Source organism: Leuresthes tenuis, unplaced genomic scaffold, assembly GCF_036924035.1.
Source record: "Leuresthes tenuis unplaced genomic scaffold, fLeuTen1.0.hap1 SCAF_12, whole genome shotgun sequence".
Classification (NCBI taxonomy): domain Eukaryota; kingdom Metazoa; phylum Chordata; class Actinopteri; order Atheriniformes; family Atherinopsidae; genus Leuresthes; species Leuresthes tenuis.
Window position 1 is genome coordinate 7,879,900 of NW_027325366.1, and position 18,753 is coordinate 7,898,652.

At 39.7% G+C, this 18,753-nt stretch overlaps 3 protein-coding genes across 4 annotated transcripts in view; 2 read left to right on the forward strand and 1 right to left on the reverse strand.

The window, feature by feature from the left end:
• The window catches only part of hibch (3-hydroxyisobutyryl-CoA hydrolase), a 28,230-nt gene extending 25,651 nt beyond the window's left edge, over nt 1-2,579 (forward strand). For both annotated transcript variants that reach the window (XM_072396518.1, XM_072396519.1), the window contains exons 12-14: nt 934-1,053; nt 1,286-1,319; nt 1,662-2,579. In XM_072396518.1, the coding sequence (XP_072252619.1) occupies nt 934-1,053; nt 1,286-1,319; nt 1,662-1,777 (270 nt within the window). In that variant the 3' untranslated portion in view covers nt 1,778-2,579. The remainder of the gene's footprint in view (nt 1-933; nt 1,054-1,285; nt 1,320-1,661) is intronic.
• Nucleotides 2,580-3,482: 903 nt separating this feature from the next.
• Nucleotides 3,483-9,084, reverse strand: cunh2orf88 (chromosome unknown C2orf88 homolog). The gene is made up of 2 exons (XM_072396520.1): nt 8,715-9,084; nt 3,483-7,898 (listed from the first exon to the last, which is right to left on the reverse strand). The coding sequence occupies exon 2, from the start codon at nt 7,520-7,522 to the stop codon at nt 7,247-7,249; it is 276 nt and encodes a 91-aa protein (XP_072252621.1). The 5' UTR covers nt 7,523-7,898; nt 8,715-9,084; the 3' UTR covers nt 3,483-7,246.
• Nucleotides 9,085-13,030: 3,946 nt separating this feature from the next.
• Nucleotides 13,031-16,858, forward strand: mstnb (myostatin b). Its single transcript, XM_072396499.1, has 3 exons — nt 13,031-13,715; nt 13,996-14,366; nt 15,114-16,858. Exons 1-3 carry the CDS (start codon nt 13,337-13,339, stop codon nt 15,492-15,494), a joined length of 1,131 nt encoding a protein of 376 aa, XP_072252600.1. The 5' UTR covers nt 13,031-13,336; the 3' UTR covers nt 15,495-16,858.
• The last annotated feature ends 1,895 nt before the right edge of the window (nt 16,859-18,753 follow it).

Here is an 18,753-nt window from a genome sequence, read left to right on the forward strand (position 1 = left end):
AGTAGTAAACTCTGTCTAAGTACTTAATGGGCTTAGTCTCTGACTCCTTCCTGTGGGATTTCAGAGTACTTAATCTTAATCTGCATTGTGATGGCCTTTTTCATCTTTTTCATCTTGTCCATACCCCAATTTCCATGTGTTCTTACTCTACCTTGGAGAGTAGCTGGTTTAGTCACAATTTGCAAGATAACCATCACAAGAGAATCTATCTCTAGCTGTTGGTGGCCAAACCCCAAACATTTGGATGAGTCAGTTTACTTGTAGGTGTGGCAAATCAGCACGGATTGCTCCACTGACTTCTTGTAAGCGCTTCGTTGATCTGATTAGTTGATGTTTATTTATGTTGGTGATAGGCAATCGCTTATCTGCTAAATATCTTTTGAAATTCCTTGCCAATTTTTGAAAGATTTCTGCCGAGGACTGATGCTTCCAAACAAATCTGGCATATCATACTACATGTTTAGACAAGTGGGGAAAAAACCTGGAGAAGGAGCCGTTTAATCTCATGATGCAGTGCCCATGCCCCTGATTTTACCGCTCCCTTACTCTCCAGATAACTCAAAGTCCTGGATTAAGAGTGCAACTACTCAGTTTTTTTTTTTTAGCTTCAAATGACTGCTAATTTTGTTTGATTTTCTGCTGTTTTAACTAGTAACATTCAGTATTATTTCCAGCTATGCCAATATGAATTACACCCAGTGAGGGTTAGTTGAGTCATCAAATATTTATCAAAACCCACTTCCTGTTACTCTACACCACTAATCCAATTTCCTGCCTTTACCATCAATGTCCTTTTTTGCTCATTGCTTTTTTTTTTTCTTTCACCATGACTCACAAAAATCGGTCTCAAGCAAAGAGACCAAAGCAGGCTTTTAGCATCTTTCAATTTGAAGGCTGAGCCTCTCTGACAAACACTGGTTTTACTTCCTTTAGACCCTGTCCAAAATGTCTCCCACATCTTTGAAGATCACCTACAAGCAGCTTCAAGAGGGCAAAAAGCTGAGCCTGCAGGATGTATTGGTGATGGAGTATCGACTGAGCCAGGCCTGCATGGTAAAAACAAATAGGATTCCAGTCTATGTTCATGAGCACCAGTTTAATTATATTTTGGTTAAAATTAGCACAAATTACTTGTTGATATTTCAGTTGTACTCATTATTACCATTTTAATTTGCTTTCAGTGCTAAAGTAGCATGTCAGTTTGATTTAATTTTAAATTGATGTTTTACATTAGAGTACAATACAAATTAAATCATCTTATTGGACTGTATCTGTTGTGTTGCAGAGAGGGTGTGATTTCTATGAAGGCGTACGAGCTGGTAAGTTACTGCAGTAGGATATAAATTCCCCAATGAGCAGGGAAGAATAGAAAGCAATGTAAATTCAATAAAACATATTTTACACTGACTCTTAATGTTATCAAAGATCAATAAATGATATTTCCGCCTGCTAGTGTAAACACAGAGTATCAACTTAGACTTAAAAGGATTATGATTTAGCACCATCATGCACCATCACTCTACATGAGGATATGATTGGTTGTCAAATGCAATTAGTTATTACTCCTCTCAGCGGATACTTGACTTTTAAACATTTTGGCTTCTGTTAAGTAACATCATCTTAGTCCCTTTTGAATATCACGATTCCTTATGTGTTTCCAGTGCTGGTTGACAAAGACCAGAATCCCAAGTGGAACCCAGCAACACTGGAAGAGGTGTCCGACCAGAGCGTGACTGAGTGCTTTTCCTCATTGGGAGAGAAAGACCTGACTTTCTGATGTTTGCCAGCCAGCAACTCCTTCCCACCTTCAAACACATACCACTTAGCCTTCTCTAAACAGTTGCTTCCTGTCCTCTTATCCTTTCATGGTCACTCATTTCAGAGGACTGTACTGCTGTTAGGAGAGACCCTGTTGTTTTATGACTAACAAATAGAAAGGTCATGGTTTGAATCTACGGTATGTTGTAAATGTGGAATACAAATACTGGAAATTGAATATTCATCTGGTGATGTTTTACAGAAAGAAATGGAATTACAGGCTGTTTCTCTGCAACAGTAGATAAAAGGGACTGTTTCATTTTTACAGACCGAAATAAAATGAAGAGGAAGCTAACAGGTGTCCTGTTTATCACATGTAAAATGTTGAGTCTTCTCCATGAGTTGTACAGCAATAACTCTGTTATGGTGCTAATTTAAGGACCCGAAAGTAGCACTACATCAGCATGAGGACACGGGAGGGGAAATGATCTCATCACTGAGTGCTTTATTACACTTCCTGTGGGTGTTTGTTGATGTGACACACATCACTATCATCTGTATTTCAGCAGTGTGGTCTGTAGCTCAAAAGCAGATAATGTATTCTTTGTTTCATTAGGTTTTTTTTCATTCTTTTAATTGCTTTCTATTTTTTTTCTTTTCTTTTTATTTTCTTTTTGTTCTGACTTATCCATGTGGCACTTCCAAGACAAACACACTCTTTTGGCTTTATATTAATATCTGTAATAAACTTGTTTATGTGATTGAGCCGTTGCATTTACAAAACAAATGTGGTTTCAGTAAACTATAATGTGTCATATTGTGTGTTTGTTTTAGTTTTTTTTCAAATGTGATGTGATGGGCTATATATTTGCTCAGGAGGAATCAAATCACTTCCCTAAACATTAGGTCTACATATCTGCAATAATAATGAGACAACCAGGGTCATACGAGGCATCAGTGCCGGAGCAGATGGCAATGAAAAGAGTTTGTTACGTAACAAATTATCATGTTCTTTGTTCTTTGTAAGTGCAGAAACTGCTTGGACATATTGCATTAAAAAAATTAGGTTGCAGTATATTTTATCAGCTGCCATAAGTGTTGTAAACACTGATAACTTCAGAATTGTGCTGTTCTCAGTAGTTTCTTAGGGGTACAAAATAAAAAATTCTTTTCCTGTGGTGTGTGTTATCAAGAAAAGGGCCAGATTTTTACATTATATATTTAATTTAGGGTTCAGGTCTCTTTTCTAAATCCCACACAATATAAACTAACCAGTGCTTTTAATCCGCTGTTTGTTTCAACTCTCTCTTTCTGCTTTGCGTTTGTGGGCTGAGCCCACAATACGTGTTCATTAGAAAGCTGTAAGGCTTCGTCTCAGCACCACAGTGCAGTTTTAGGCTCATTGAGCAGACAGGATGACCTTCACATACTTCAGACTATAAACTGCCATAAACAAAGAGAACACAGACTATTTGTTCTGGCGTCACAGATGAGCTTTCATGGTTTATGGCTGTACTCCTCAAACAAAGACAGTCCATTCTAAATCCTCTTGTTTGTCTTCCTCGTAAGCTTTACTCTTGACCGGTGGTGTGTTCACCACATATCCGGATATCTTGTTTGACTTGTGTTTTACAGCAAAATATTTTTTCAAAGTGTCTAAATGCACCACTGTGTTTTAATATGTTCCAAGTTCCAAAGAAGTAAAAACTTATGAGACATGTCACTGATTGAAGGCATTTTTGATTTATTGGCATTAATTTTACATGCACTCTATTTACAGTCTGCATGTTGAATGAGCTATTAACCATGGGAATAGCAAAAACTCAATCATTTTAGATCATTTGACGATAAATGTTCACAGGCTGACGTGGCTCATCTCACAGAGCTGATTCCTAGACATTATTCTTCTCTTTTTTGGCAACAAAGAAATCTTGGACAAACAGCAAGTGGTCCCATCTTAATTTCTCAAGCTGCTTGTGCCTCACTTTATAAAATCAACTCATCTTTTTCTGCTGCAGCTCTGCCACTATGTAGCAGCTTTCACTACTTTAACTGTACCCCAACACATTCAAGCAACTATGGCGACAGGAAATCCCTGTGATCACTGGCACCATTTCTATCAGACTGACCTCAGTTACTTGGCATATGTAGTGCATTATTGGAAGAGCACAGTCGTTTTCAGGCCAGTAGTACAGCTTTGAGTCGTGCTAATACCACACTTTAAACATCTTTCTCGAGTCTCTGCACAAATGTGGAACAAAAGATTAGTAGAGCTTGAAGGCTGCAGAGAAGCAGCTTCAACAATTAAGACAGAAAATTACGCAGCTGTTGGCTGCAGTTTCTCAAATGACAGTACGTGGTGCTTTTCTGTCCATAAGAAAACAACTAAATCAGATAATCTTGAGCTGGAGAATTAAGCCTTTTTCAACAAGAAAATAAGTAACAGGTCACTAATAATCAAATCAGTTCAGTTGTGCCAAGGGGCACTGCAACCATCTTGACCCTGTACATCTGTCCTTGTTATGATGAATAAATCACATATATAACTGCAGCCCATACAGTCATTATCTCCACTTCTACTAGTATAACTTAAAGTGTGAGACCTTTAATGCTACAGATATAATTTCCAAAAGAAGCCATCACATGGAAGACGCAGATGTTTGAATGAAGACTGGTGTTCACAGAGAATCAGATTTTTAATTGTGTGGTCCCTCTGGCTGTTACAAAGCTGTCTAATTCTCTGCTTTTTGCTTGAACGACCTAAGGCCTGATCTTTTCCATTGTTTTCTCCCAAAAACAATTCAATTTGCACAAATAAACTATGCTTTGCTTACTATTGCCTGTACAATAAAATAATTAATTGTAAATAAAATGCGCATCTTTAATCACACGAACTGACCAAACCTGGCCATCACAATGTTCCAACAGTGCCACCAGCAACTGAAACCAGCATTTTTGGTGTTGATGTCAACATTCACAGAAAACGGCTTCCACAGCACAACAGTGAAACATACATTTCTAATTTTGCCAGAAGCAAATCAAATGGCACCTGATGGAGAATAAGGAGAACAACCGGCAGTTTTTTTCGCAGCTTGTTTGGAAAGACCCCGAGAAATGGATCTGTCCACATAGGTCAGTGAAAATTGCACTGTATTACACTTACATGTGTGTGTTAACAGAACATAGACATGGATTTGGGTTTGTGTTTTCTAGTACATGATTGTGTTTCTTCAGACAGGCCTCAAACAGCTTTTCATTCAATCAGCCCACAAAAACAATGTAAGGTGTAAACTGGTGCTATAAAATGCCATGAAGTTGGAGACACCCTTCTCTATAAATCAGCAATGTTACAGTATTGGCTAATCTTCCTGAAAAAATGTGACCTGCACTTGTATTTTGTTGGTATTGGTCAGTAATATGTCAACAAACAAACTCTTATTAGAGTCTTTTTTAGAAGGCAAGTGGTGACTATATCCTACCACATCCCTTTATGGCTTATCAGTTGGTGGTCACTGCTGTTTTAGTTTAGCTTTATAATACAATACTTTTCAAAGCAATTATCACAGCAAATATTTGTGTGGCAGTTAAAGTGTCCTCATCAATTTCCTTAACAGTTAACTTTGCAGTGTAACTTGTAATTTGGTTAATCCCACAGACAGTGAAAATTCTTGTGTACAAATTAGACACATTTTTCTTCTGAGACTCCTTTCTGTGTCAACAACAACCAAGGACCAGACCTGTGTGATGCCCTCTTTTGATAACAAGGGTCATAGTGACACTCACTGAGGACACTGACAGGGTCCAAAAGTACTTCTGTTCTCTTGAATGTGAAGGTGCCTCCTCTCATAGAGCAGCGCCAAAGAACTTTAAAGGTATTAAATTGGGTTTGGAGAATCTGGGAAAAATCCAGATGGGTGAGTCAAGCTAACTGAGATGTTTCAAAATCAGTTCAATCCCTTAAGAAATTCCACAGTGGTTTGAGCCATATTGTGGGTTTTTCATCATATCCCATCAACATCAGGCTGTTGTTTGCTTTGTCACTATATTTTCTCAACAGCTGAGCATCTGCACAGAAATAGTCTGAGTTGCAACACATTATAGCAACATGAACCTTGTTACGTGGACCCAGTATGTTTAACTGTCCAATGCAGATTAGGTGCGGTGTAAAAATGTACAATATAGCGTTTGCTTAAACCTTAAACTCTTTGGGTTTAATTTGTTTAGATGAGATCAAACTGGCTCTTCTGTGACCCCCTTCTCTGTAGCTTTTAGCTTCGCTCACCTGTCAGGAAACCTTTTGATTCTCCAAACTGAGAGTGCTGTGACTCCGGTCTACTGAAGGAATAACACTGACAATCATAAGCACTTCATACAGACTCACATAAAAACAAATATCCCTTCAAGGAGTATATATTGAACTGAAATCTCAAGGGTTTCAAGGTTCACACATTTGTGTTGTTTGCCTCTACAGGACAGGTGGCAGTGTTTTTCAGTTCGTCATTACAATGACACAAGTAAACAAAACTGGGGCTTCAACACTTTAGCCAAGCTGTTTTTTTATATTCTGGTTCGACAGGTAAGTCGGACCCCATTCAAAAGTATGTCAGACCTTTCTCATGCTCTGGTTTCTTTGTGGTTAAGAGAGCTGCGGGCCCCCAATGAGCCAAGTCCTTTCAAGGTTCCCCAAACTAAGCTTTGTTAACAAACAATATGTTAGAGAACAGGAAACCCAACATTTGTACATATGATTTCCTGGAATCATTTTGAGAACCCTGAATGTTAGATGGAGGGCAGTGAAATAAGCAGAGCTGAACATGATGCCCACTGTGAATCCACAGCAGGATCTCCTGGGAGGGTTTTTAGAGACATCTTCAGTCAATCCTTTTGCTAGACCAGAAGACGTCAGACAGATGGGTGTGTTTCTGTCATGGTGATACCAAGTAAGGGTTTTCAAGTGGGCGCCTTCACCAAATGAAGGGATCTATTAATAACTTTTGCCATAAAAGGAGAGAATCTTGGCCCAAGAACAACAACAGTGGACAGGGTAGACTTTCACTGGCAAGGAGGAAGATCATGATTCTAGGCAATCTCTGATAGGATTTCTTGCTTTGCAGTGTGAGTTGAGTGAGGAGAGCCAGCACCTACTAAGAGGGTACAAATATGGACAGAGAAAGGTGATATCCTAATGAAGACGTTCTGCTTCAGCAAGGCTCCAGCTCCGATGCAAATAATTAAAGAGATGTAGATGGGATCAGAGTGCTTTGGTCAGTTTGGAGGAGGATTTTAGGCTCAATCCAAGTATAATCCAATCCAAAACTAGGTCAAAACTGAATTACTGACAGCTCATTCTCTCTCCCGCTCATGGCAGTTAGACATTTGACAGATTCATTTAGAATTACGCTATCGGCCTTGTTGCCCATATGCAGACCCCAAGGTATCAAGGTCCATGTAGGCTCAGGCTTTCCACTGTGATACGCTGCGTCCTTTGTCATGGCACATCACATTCAATGTAGGGAATGTCACTGTAGCGGCTGTCGACCTCCATCCACTGCTGCACAGCCCGGGCCACAATCTCCTCAGAGAGCCTCTGGGCGTATTCTAGCAGTACTGGGTTCACCTGAGGGGAGCTCTCCACTGATCCTGTCTCTGAGTGAACCAGGTAGGCCTTCTCACCCCTCATGCCCTTGCTTCTACCTTCCACCTCTTCTGTGGAGTTTGTATTTTGGGCAGCAGGGTCGCTCTTCTTGGATTTGACGCACCCCATACTCTGGAGGATGTAGCATTGATTCACTCCAGTGTGGGATATGTACAGTGGCACTAAAGTGTTGGAGTCTGTTAGAATTTTAGTTCAAACGTCATCATTTTACCTTGATTCTGGGAGTGAGTGATCAGTGCTTTCAACTTTGTGCCTTCTGTCAACTTTTCTCTGCTGCAGTCACTTTGAATTGCTGTCATCGACTTCCATTCTCATCCATGTCTGTGTTATAACATGTGATGATCAAGGGTATTACACAGTGGAGGGTATTGGTTTAAAGGATGTCGAGGAGTGACTGGCTAAGAAGTCCATCCCTGTACAGGTCTGACTGCGCTGACACAGACAGTCCAGCTCCTTTGTTGACATGAACTCATCCCTTCCTCAGCTGTGGAGACAAAAGAGATACAGGGAGAGAATGACTTCAGTGATTTATTTTCCAGAGACAGCCTTAAAATACTAGATGTCAGGAAGTGTGTAGATGGTTTTTAATGATTTTCACAGTGGCGACTACATGAAATGCTGGTCAAGGCCCTGGTGGGGCTCCCCTCACCTGAACACCTCACAGAGTCAATTTTTAAAAAAATGCACTCTCCTTCTGCTCACCAGCTTTTTACTCATTCACCTCCCCCCACCTCTACCTCAGAGTGTTTTATGACTCAATCCCCAGCCCTATTCTGTTCGACATGACACAGGGATGTCTCTGTCGTGCTTGAATATACTGATGCCTTGCTTTGTAAGCCTGTGTCTCCCATCTGCTCCACTAACTGAGCCTTTGCAGCCTGATTCACTGTGACAGTTCCTTGTCCAGAATTAAAGGCCTTGCTGCACATGTGCTTCATTCAGAAAGCATGCTGTAGTCTACACAACATGCAGGCCGTGAATGATTTATGCAGAGTGGGGAGTCTCCCTGTGAGTAAAATAACATTTGGAGGTTCAGCCATAAACATTGGAATCTGTCACTAAATCCTGTGCCACAGCTCACGGTGTTAATGAGTTTAAATGGCTCTAAACACACCTTAATATTGATGTGTACCAAATAGTGAAAGCACCAGCTAGATTAGGTCAGGCACATGGGTTGTGGATTAAACCTGCTCACTGACTTCTTTGGACAACACAGAATAAAGCCGTTGTATAAAGACGCACTGCAAAACACGAGACTGAGAAAACTGAACAATGTGTAATCCAGTAGAGCTGTACATACTTTTAACTGAGTGAAGCAAAATGGTCCGAGTTTTCTCCATTCCAGTAAGAAGTGATGTGGCCACAGAGGAGATAACCCAAGGTCGTTTAAGTAAATAACAGTCCGGACATCATCTGGTGTCGTACTGGATCCTCACTATTGTCCTCCGCACTCCTTGCAATAAAATGTATCCCCCAAGTTGTTCGCTGGTTTTGTTATACAGGATGAAGCGCTCTGTCTCCGATTTAAAGATAATCTCTCACAGGGGTAAAAACAAATATTAATGAATGATAATAGTAATAATCAGAGCCTGGTGGATCATTCAGCAGACGGGTTCCCTGCTGGCTTCCCGTCGGTCACCCTCAAATGGACTTCCGCACCACAGAGGAAAACAGAGTCTGGTCTGGACGGAGTTGAGCACAACGACTCTCCACGCAGATTACCGCCGAGACAAGCCGCAGTGAGTCTGGGTACAGCGCACTGACGGCGACTGTCCACCAACACTCAGCAACACTGCCATCTGCCGGACATACAATAGAACACTGCAGACAACTTCAACCATATAAATGAATGAATGAATGAACGAACGAGTGAATGAATGAATGAATTTTTTATAAAAATGACCCAAATCCAACAGTATAGAACTCACTCACTGAAACCAAACCAATGTCTGTAGCTTGCTCACATTGACGTCGCCCAAACTGGTCCAAATTCCCTCCAAGACCTGACCGAATCTGGCAACCTGTTGAGGTGGCTCATCAAAAGTGAGCTAATGTCAGAGGACGGTTTCTTAAGTTTGAGTCTTATAAAAACCAACACTCATAATTTCAGAAGTAACCACTTACATTTACAAAGTAAAACAGTAAATTACCATTTATATATCATGTCTCGAAATCTGAGATAAGTGTTTCAAGATAAAAGAAAAAAAAGATTAATGAAAACATTTCAGGGGAGAAAAATAATACAATACATCACAAGATAGAATGCTGTAAGTGGTTGAAACAGAGAAAAGATAAGTAAAGAATTGTGTCTTCAGCTGTGATTTAAAACACCAATGAGAGTTCTGTGCCCTGATTCCCTCAGGGAGACTGTTCCACAGTTTGGCACCAGGGCAAAATAGCTAATTCACAGGCCCCACGAGTTCTTAGACTAGAGCAAAGGCCTTGATCAGAAGTGCTGAGGGGTTGAGTATGGGTATAAGGCATTAAAAGTTCACAGAACCATTCTGGAAACAGAGAGTTCCAAGTTTTACATTTGAGGAGGAGGATTGGTGGCCAGTCCAATGATATGAGAAACCGGGAGATGTGAAAGTAATATGGGGGCTTAGTCAGCAGTCTGGTGTAGAGTTTTGGACAAACTGTAAATTAGGAACATAATCTTGGATTAGGAAGGAAACAGCAATGTAACATTAGTCAAAGCATGGGAATACAAAAGAATGGATCTCAATTTTTCACTGCAGGAAAGATAATCAATGTTTTTTGCATGGCCTCTTGGGTGAAAAAAAGTGGATTGAACAGCTGAATACATTTAAAATTTTACTTAGTTGTCAAAAATTGCATCTAACTTATCAGAAAATATGTGTCATGGGTTTGTCTGTCTATCTATCTATCTATCTATCTATCTATCTATCTATCTATCTATCTATCTATCTATCTATCTATCTATCTATCTATCTATCTATCTATCTATCTATCTATCTATCTATCTATCTATCTATCTATCTATCTATCTATCTATCTACTATACTGTACTGATGGTGATGGTCACTAAAGGTGAATTTGAACCTGGATCTTCTTCATGTTGGATAAATAAAATGGCACCAGAGCAAAATGTCAGTTTGGGAGGGGGATTCCGCCTGACCCAGTAGAGAAAAGAGAAAAGGGAATAAAGCATGCGCTTATTGTCAATGAGGCGATTTTCTAAATTGCCCTACGTCTTGAAATATTATTATGTGCTGTCAATGACTTTAACAAACCAATAATGCGCTTTTTATTTAATTAAATCTTTGCAAATACCTGCACCTATCACATAAGCATGGTGATAGGCATGGTGAAGCTGAATGTATTTCATTAATTAAGGCTATATCCCCTAAACTTTAGGTGCAAACAAGACAAGTTTGTAAAATTAACTAAATATATATCTTATATACAGTCATGGTTGTAAGCACCCACGCAAGATGATCTCACAACTAATTTAGCCTCTTCTTCCACAAATTGGTAATTAATAGAGCAAACATGAGGACATGCCTTTTGTTGTGTTATGTGTGAATAAAAGAACGAAGTAGTGAAGATACCAAACTATCTACCATAGCTTTATCTTCCTTCAAACTGTGGCTAATTTATTAAATGACATTCTCACATAATCTCTGTGAAATGACATTTGTAAGTTTAACATTAATTTGATTAATTTGTGATGAGCCATGTGTCATGTGAGAATTGTGTTAGTTTGTCTCAGTTATAATGTAATTTTGAGAATCATTATCATTATTACAACAAAGTTAGGTAAAGTTGGAGACCTAAACTCTTGCATGTTTTCTGATCTTGGAAAAATCCTGTCAACAGGACAGCTGAACTTAGCATAGATGTTATGTGACTAAAAATGCATGACTTCACAGTGTACATGTCACAGAAAGCCAAAGTCAGCTAAAAAGCTCTACTGGGAATTGCATGACAAAGAATTGTATAATGATTAATGGGTATACATTTCCTAAGAATTAGATGATGTTCCAAACTCTTAGCAGATCAAGTGTTGAAAATTCCTTTTACTATTTTAAATTTTCAGACACATTTAGCTGTCTTACTTGTATGTAAATATGATTTAAAAAAAAACAAAAAAACATTTAAGATGGTAATTTAAGTCCTTTAAATGGGAGAAATATGCATTTAAGAGCTTCTTAACATTGCATTAGCTAACATACATTTTCGAGTTTTATAGTCCTGTTTACAACATTTCAAAGGGCTGTTTGAGACACATTTTTCATGAAACAGAGAACTTAAAATCCATTGCAAATATCAGAATATACCAAGTTTTCCTGGCTGCATGAATTTAGGTTGAATATGTTCGACAATGCTATATAGTTAGAATGGCGATCTGTCCAAGGTGTAACCTGCCTCTCTGGGAAAGGTTCCAGCCCCACTGTGACCCTGAATAAAATGAAGTGGGTAGATGAAAGATGAATGGATGAATGATATATAGTTTTACCATTCAGTTTTATATGAGTTGACCTGTAAAATGATTAATCTAGTGTAGGGACAGATCTTGTTTTATACCTGATGTTCTCTTTATTTAGATCTTTATGAACATGTTTTATATTTATTTTCAAAAAGCATGTGTTTTTGTCCACCTATTTAGTCCATTTGTTTTCACAATGATTTTAAAACATTTTAAACTAAGTCTGACATGAATAGCATAAGGTGAATTAGTCTTTTTCTAAGAGTCCCTGGCAAAAAAAGTAAGAAAAGAAAGCAAATTCCTTGTAGAAAAACATCTTAAGGGTTTCAGACAGCTATTATAGGTTGATATAATTAATTTAATTTCAATTCAGTTTATTTATATAGCACCAAATCACAAGAAATGTCATCTCAAGGCACTTCAATGATACAGTCCAATTCAAGCCAAATAGAGTCCAATGTATGTAATCATAATCAAATCCAATTCATTAAATTTAAAATGAGTTAGCCCAATTAATATAATTAGATCATAGTGTAGAAATAAATTTGCAAAAACTGTCTCAGATTCACTATCTTTACACTGTTTATATAAGCAATAACATGCCTATGATCATTATTATTATTGGTGTTGTTGTCATTGTATAAGCATCATCTAATGTGTGATCTGTGACTTGCCACATGATGGTGCTGTCTACATAAGATGACAGCACCTACAAAGATTTGGAAAAGTATTGGACTGAGAATGATTTATGTCTTCATTGATTATTTTAAACAAATCTCATTTGGGAATTACTCTATTTTCAAAACCGAGTATATATATGCCAAAAATGTGCTTTTCATAAACTCACTTCATCTAAACTGATAAGTTTTCGTTTGACTGACATTCGATAGCATGCTTAGAACAAGTTCAGTTTTTCTTCAAGGCTGACATTTATTGAACGCATAAGAGCAGAAACAACTGTAACACTGTTAACCCTCAGAAATTATAATGCAAGTAAATGCAAGCAAATATATCTGATATATTAGGAGGGAAAAGGAAGTTCAGAACAAATACTCATGAAGATATTTCAAAGATCCATTGTGTAATCTCTCATTTATTTCTGAGATTGGGTGATTAAAAACTCAGACTGGTCAGCGTCCCTGTGTGCATTATGTATTTGGGGTAAGAATTTAAATTATCCATCTGTGTACAAGCTCTGCACATGCCCTCAGCCTCCATGCTTCCATGGCTTGATCGCGAAAAAAAGTCTTCATGTCAGTCGGTTAAAATTCATTGTTGCCTGTCCAGCCAATCATAGTTTTTGACGACACAAAAGACGCTAAAGTTGGAGTATAAAAAGGTGCGCGCTAATAAAGTATGATGCCTATAAGTGTGGCTCATTTATCCAACCGCAGTTCAGCTCTCATCAAGGATCCTTTATTTTCTTACAAACAAACAAAAAAGGAAATAACAAACTTCGCACCTTAGAGAAAATGCATCTGTCTCAAATTGCGCTGTGTGCCAGTTTGCTGACTGTTTTGGGGCCAGTTGTTCTGAGTGACCAAGAAACCCACCAGCAACCCTCCGCCGCCAGTCCCGCAGACACGGAGCAGTGCGCAACTTGCGACGTCCGGCAGCAAATTAAAACCATGCGGTTAAATGCAATCAAGTCCCAAATCCTGAGCAAGCTGCAAATGAAGGAAGCTCCCAACATTAGCCGCGACATAGTGAACCAGCTCCTTCCCAAAGCGCCGCCGCTGCAGCAGCTTCTCGACCAGTACGACATGCTGGGAGATGACAACAAGGATGTGGTAATGGAAGAAGACGATGAGCATGCAACCACGGAGACAATAATGATGATGGCCACTGAACGTAAGTTTAGATTTTCTTTGCGTTTTTCCACTTTTACGCACGAGCTTGAGTTCACGAAGCGAGATCCGGAGATTTTGACACAAAGCATGGCGATATTATGGGCATAGTATGAGATTTAGAATATTGTTTCAGATATTAAATGTTGTCAGACAATGCACGTGGAAACGCTTAATCAACTTTATAATCAAACAAGTAGACTTCAAACCATGTTTATTTCTGTCTATAAATGTCAATCGCCCAATAAGTAGAAACAGCATTTTCTCTATCTTTTTATTTGCAGCCGAGTCCATCGTCCAGGCGGACGGAGAGCCAAAGTGCTGCCTTTTCTCTTTTACTGAAAAGTTTCAAGCCAATCGCATTGTCCGGGCGCAGCTGTGGGTGCATCTGCGCCCGGCGGACGAGGTGACCACCGTGTTCCTGCAAATCTCCCGTCTGATGCCGGTCACAGACGGGAGCAGGCACATACGAATCCGCTCCTTAAAGATCGACGTGAACGCCGGGGTCAGCTCTTGGCAAAGCATAGACGTCAAGCAAGTGTTAACTGTGTGGCTGCGGCAGCCAGAGACCAACTGGGGCATCGAAATCAATGCCTTCGATTCGAGGGGAAATGATTTAGCCGTGACCTCCGCAGCGCCAGGAGAGGAGGGTCTGGTGAGTCGAACCTTCTGTTTTTACCGTAGGTAACAGTTTAATGCAGCAGGCCCACTTACACTGCAGCAGTGGCTCTCCAGTCGCTTTGAGTTTATTTATTAATGGACTATTCTGTAAAATACTAATTCTTAAGCCAAGATTACAGCTGGATGAAACTGTCTAGGATTTACTGTTCAAAGGGTTAGATTTTAGATTTACAAAGGTTTCAGTGTGCAGAAAGGCTTTACAGAACCAGCAGGTGGTTAAACATTCCACCATTTCACTACTGAGAGACATATTCAAAATATAAAAGACTTTTGAAAGCTGTTAATCAACAGACTCCATGTAGGCACTCACCTGCATTTGGACAAATGCCCAGCCCACAGTAACCTTAAATCTTATTGCTTCATTACATAAAAGTTCACCCGTTCCACATTCCTTAAAGTATTGTGTGACTGTGCAAATCAGAGTAATTGCCTGCACGCACACACAGGCACAAACACACACTGCTACTATCAATGACAAACACACATCACACAGTTTGAAAGCTGGCACCAGGGTCTTGGGTAATTAGAAAACTTTGACAGCTGTGGGTAACCAACCATCAGCTGATTTAATTTCTCCATAACTCAAAGTTTCATAATATTATCGTGCCATGTTTGAAAACTAACTGCCAAAGAGCAGTGGAATTAAACATAAAAAGCTGAATGATGTCAGTTGTGCCCTTGTGCAAACCAGCTGCTTTCAAGGTTTTCTATGTCCTTTCAGCAACCGTTCATGGAGGTGAAGATCTCAGAGGCCCCCAAGCGGGCCAGGAGGGACTCAGGTCTGGACTGTGATGAGAATTCTCCAGAGTCCCGGTGTTGCCGCTACCCCCTCACAGTGGACTTTGAGGACTTTGGCTGGGACTGGATTATTGCCCCAAAGCGCTACAAGGCCAACTATTGCTCTGGAGAGTGTGAGTACATGCACTTGCAGAAGTACCCACACACCCACCTGGTGAATAAGGCCAACCCCAGGGGGACTGCAGGTCCCTGCTGTACCCCCACCAAGATGTCACCCATCAACATGCTCTACTTTAACGACAAAGAGCAAATAATCTATGGCAAGATCCCCTCCATGGTGGTGGACCGTTGTGGATGCTCTTGAGTGGGGACAGAGACTGTGTCGTGAGAGCAGAGGGCCGGAGGGGCTGTGCTCAGATCGGCCCCCACCCCAACTTCAGACTATCTGACACAACAAATCCACCAGTTCCAGTCCTTTCCTGCAGACCACCGTGCAATAGAACCAGAGTAGAGGCCACAAACCGCCTAGTCTTGCAGCAAGGGCAGTGCTTTCACCACTGGCATAGCTCTTTACTTTTCTTTCCTCCAGTGAAATCTTAGCCATCAAGGCTTGAAGCCAGATGGATGCAGGAACACCAAAACACATACGCACACATATGTTGGACCTTGGAGTGAATGTGGACAGACAAGTTATCCAAAAATGTATTTTTTTGCCCCCTTTGTCTCACTTTTCTGCACTCTATTCATTTAAACCCACATGCTGGCTGATTATACTGGTACGCCATCTACTCCACTACACTCCTGTTATAGCCAAGGTACAAGCTAATACATGTTTTGCTACGCTTGCTATGTTTTTGATAATCATTTTTTGAGTTATGTCTTCAGAGAGAAACCAGGAATCCTCAAATACTTTTTGAAAGGGCTTGGAAAACACAGTTTGAGACTCTTTAGAGTGAAATTTCACCCTGGTAGAATGTTCATGGGAGTTGATGACAAGTGGCAGAACAGCAAACAGTAATCCCCAATTCAGTGCTATTAATAGCACCTTAGACACATTTACAACATGAACCAATTTAAAAATGTATCCTTGGAGAGTTGATTTTTTCAATAAACAATGTCTAGAATGTGGGAATAACCTTCTAAATTCAGGTGCTGATGAGAAGGTAGATTGCTCCTGAAATCATGTGGACTGAAAACGTTTCTACCGGGGTGAGGTCACACTTTACATCTTGACAGGTCATCATGTACTGTGCTGCACGTACATGCTGCAACATACCCGACCAAGAAGCATTCTAGCTCAGTTGTAATATTCACCATCCAACAAAACCTGCCCGACACACTTGAATTATTCTGATTGTAAATTCACCTTACTGGACAGAAGGACTTGAACTGAAGGCACAGTGAATGAAGCCTACAAATGAAAATGTGTTTAAGACAGAGAAAACAAATTTTTGAGATGTATGAATGTTGAGATCATGCTTAAAACTTTGTCTTACGAACAACACAGTTTGCACTATGGCACACCAATAAGAAGAATTGGTTGCTACAAAAGTTGTAAAAACTGATTTTGATATGTTTGCTAATTTGTATTGTATACATATGCAATTGTTTCCATTAGGAGTTGTCTTTCTAAGCCACTGATGGTAAATATATAAAACCACAATGTAGCAAGATAAAAGATGTAATACAGCAACTCTATATACTGGTTTTAACAAATAAAGTCTCTAGCTTGTTTGTTGAGTTCTGTTTTTTCAGTAGCTTGCTTCTACAAGCTATTTGTGCTTTTTTTCAGTAAATCTGAGCTTTGAGTTTACACTGCATATTTTCGGTATATTTCTCGCTGTTCATATCCCTGTAGTTTTCTTAATCGAACAGTGTGAATCACACACCTTTTGCAGTATATTTTGAAGAGTTCCTAAACATAAACAAAATAATAAAACTGGACTGTCTTTGTCCCCAGAGTTGCTTCAGAGACAGCTTGCTGTCATTCTGCTGACTCACAGATCATATCCACTCTTGATGTTTGAGTATCACAACACTGCAGCCTCATTTCACACTCCAGCAGCTGAGAATCTATGTCTTCAACACATGCTGTAAACTGATAAGTTCCACAGGCACAGCGTGAGTGTGTGCAGATCTGTGTTGCAGAAAATCAAGTCAAACACTCACTCTGTCCTAACCTAACTGACTATACCTGCACAATCCCACCACCATAAGCCTTTTTCTTTTTTGTTTTTTTATCACAAGTGTAATTCAGCCCAATTTCCCTGACTTTGCTTTTTCCAGTGATCGGATGTTGAAAGTATTGCAGTCTAATGAGAGGATGTGAACTGTGGTGTGCTCTGACAGCATGACCTATTCGACTAACGGCCTCATTGAGGCCTGACTTCCGCCCAGTAGAGGGCGAATTGAGCACTGCCCGTGAGAGCCACTTCCTTTCCTGCTGAGAGCTGGAAAACTGCCACAGAAATCTGCCACAGTGTTGAGCAGTGGAGTGGATCCACAGTGCCTCTTTAACCCTGAGAAGAGGGATTATGGATTCTGCACTTCTCTGTTTGTTGATGGTGAATGAAAGATCAGAAAATTGAATAACACTCTTTAGTAAAAATGAAGGTTAAATAACACATTCAGCGTGAGCCTGATTGATACCAGCAGTGGCAACTTACAGTCAGTACTTTTCACCAGTTTACTCTCCGCATGTGTGCTCCTACAGCTGCGCTCTTTCCATCTGCAGCCTGATATGGGCGTGAACTTTTTATGAGTCTCCAACAGTCTACTGTTTACTTTCACAATATCACTGATGACGCACGTTTTTAAAATTACCCATTTAAGAATATAACATCATTGCTCCGAGGTCACATGTATGAATGCCAATTAAACTTGTTTTTACAATTCTCCAGAACCAACACATCACCTCTACAATTAGAGCCAAGTCTGCTGTGAGTAAATATCCATTTTAAGATTTGTTCTAGGTCTGAAGTCAATTTGTGCTAAGGAAATAATATGAGCTGCTCTGATTGGTGCATCTTTTTACTCTGTTCTGACCTGCAGTTGCTTCTTGTTTGGAGCAAACAGCATCTGCTGTCCTCCAGTAACTGCCACTGTCTGCTCCTAATAGGAGCTGGGAAATGTTCAGACTGAGCATCGTTACATCTGTCAAGAGCTGGACCCTGGAGGACAGTATCCGCCAGCGACATTCCACCTCTGACAGGTGAGGAAGTAAGAGTGAGAGAACGGGAAGAGGGATGTTAGGGGGTAAGGGAGTTGTCCAAGGCAGCTGGAGACGCTGTTATTGGACTGGATCCCTGTTGTATAAAGTTAATAGAAATTTAAAGGACAGAGCATGTATTCCTCTTAAAGTCCTTGTTAATAATTGTTCATTATTGTTCATTAACAATGAAAGACAAACCTGATTGATCAAGTTTGATAATAATGAAAAAAAGATTGTCTTGATTCTGGGATACTGAAAGAATATACCATTAAAAACTTTAAATAAAATTTTTTTTTTTTACTCTAAATCGAAATTGGTCATCGTTTGGCTTTTTATTTTATTCTATTAAATTTAATTTATTCATCAGTTGTATTATCATAGATTTGGGCTTTCAAAAAGAATAGAAACATTA

Excerpts from the sequence above, each read along its gene's own strand:
- cunh2orf88 (XM_072396520.1), bottom strand. The coding sequence starts at position 7,522 with ATGGGGTGCGTCAAATCCAAGAAGAGCGACCCTGCTGCCCAAAATACA.
- mstnb (XM_072396499.1), top strand. The coding sequence starts at position 13,337 with ATGCATCTGTCTCAAATTGCGCTGTGTGCCAGTTTGCTGACTGTTTTG. Across the intron at positions 13,716-13,995 it reads AATGATGATGGCCACTGAAC|CCGAGTCCATCGTCCAGGCG; the intron begins GTAAGTTTAGAT and ends TTTTATTTGCAG. Across the intron at positions 14,367-15,113 it reads CGCCAGGAGAGGAGGGTCTG|CAACCGTTCATGGAGGTGAA; the intron begins GTGAGTCGAACC and ends ATGTCCTTTCAG.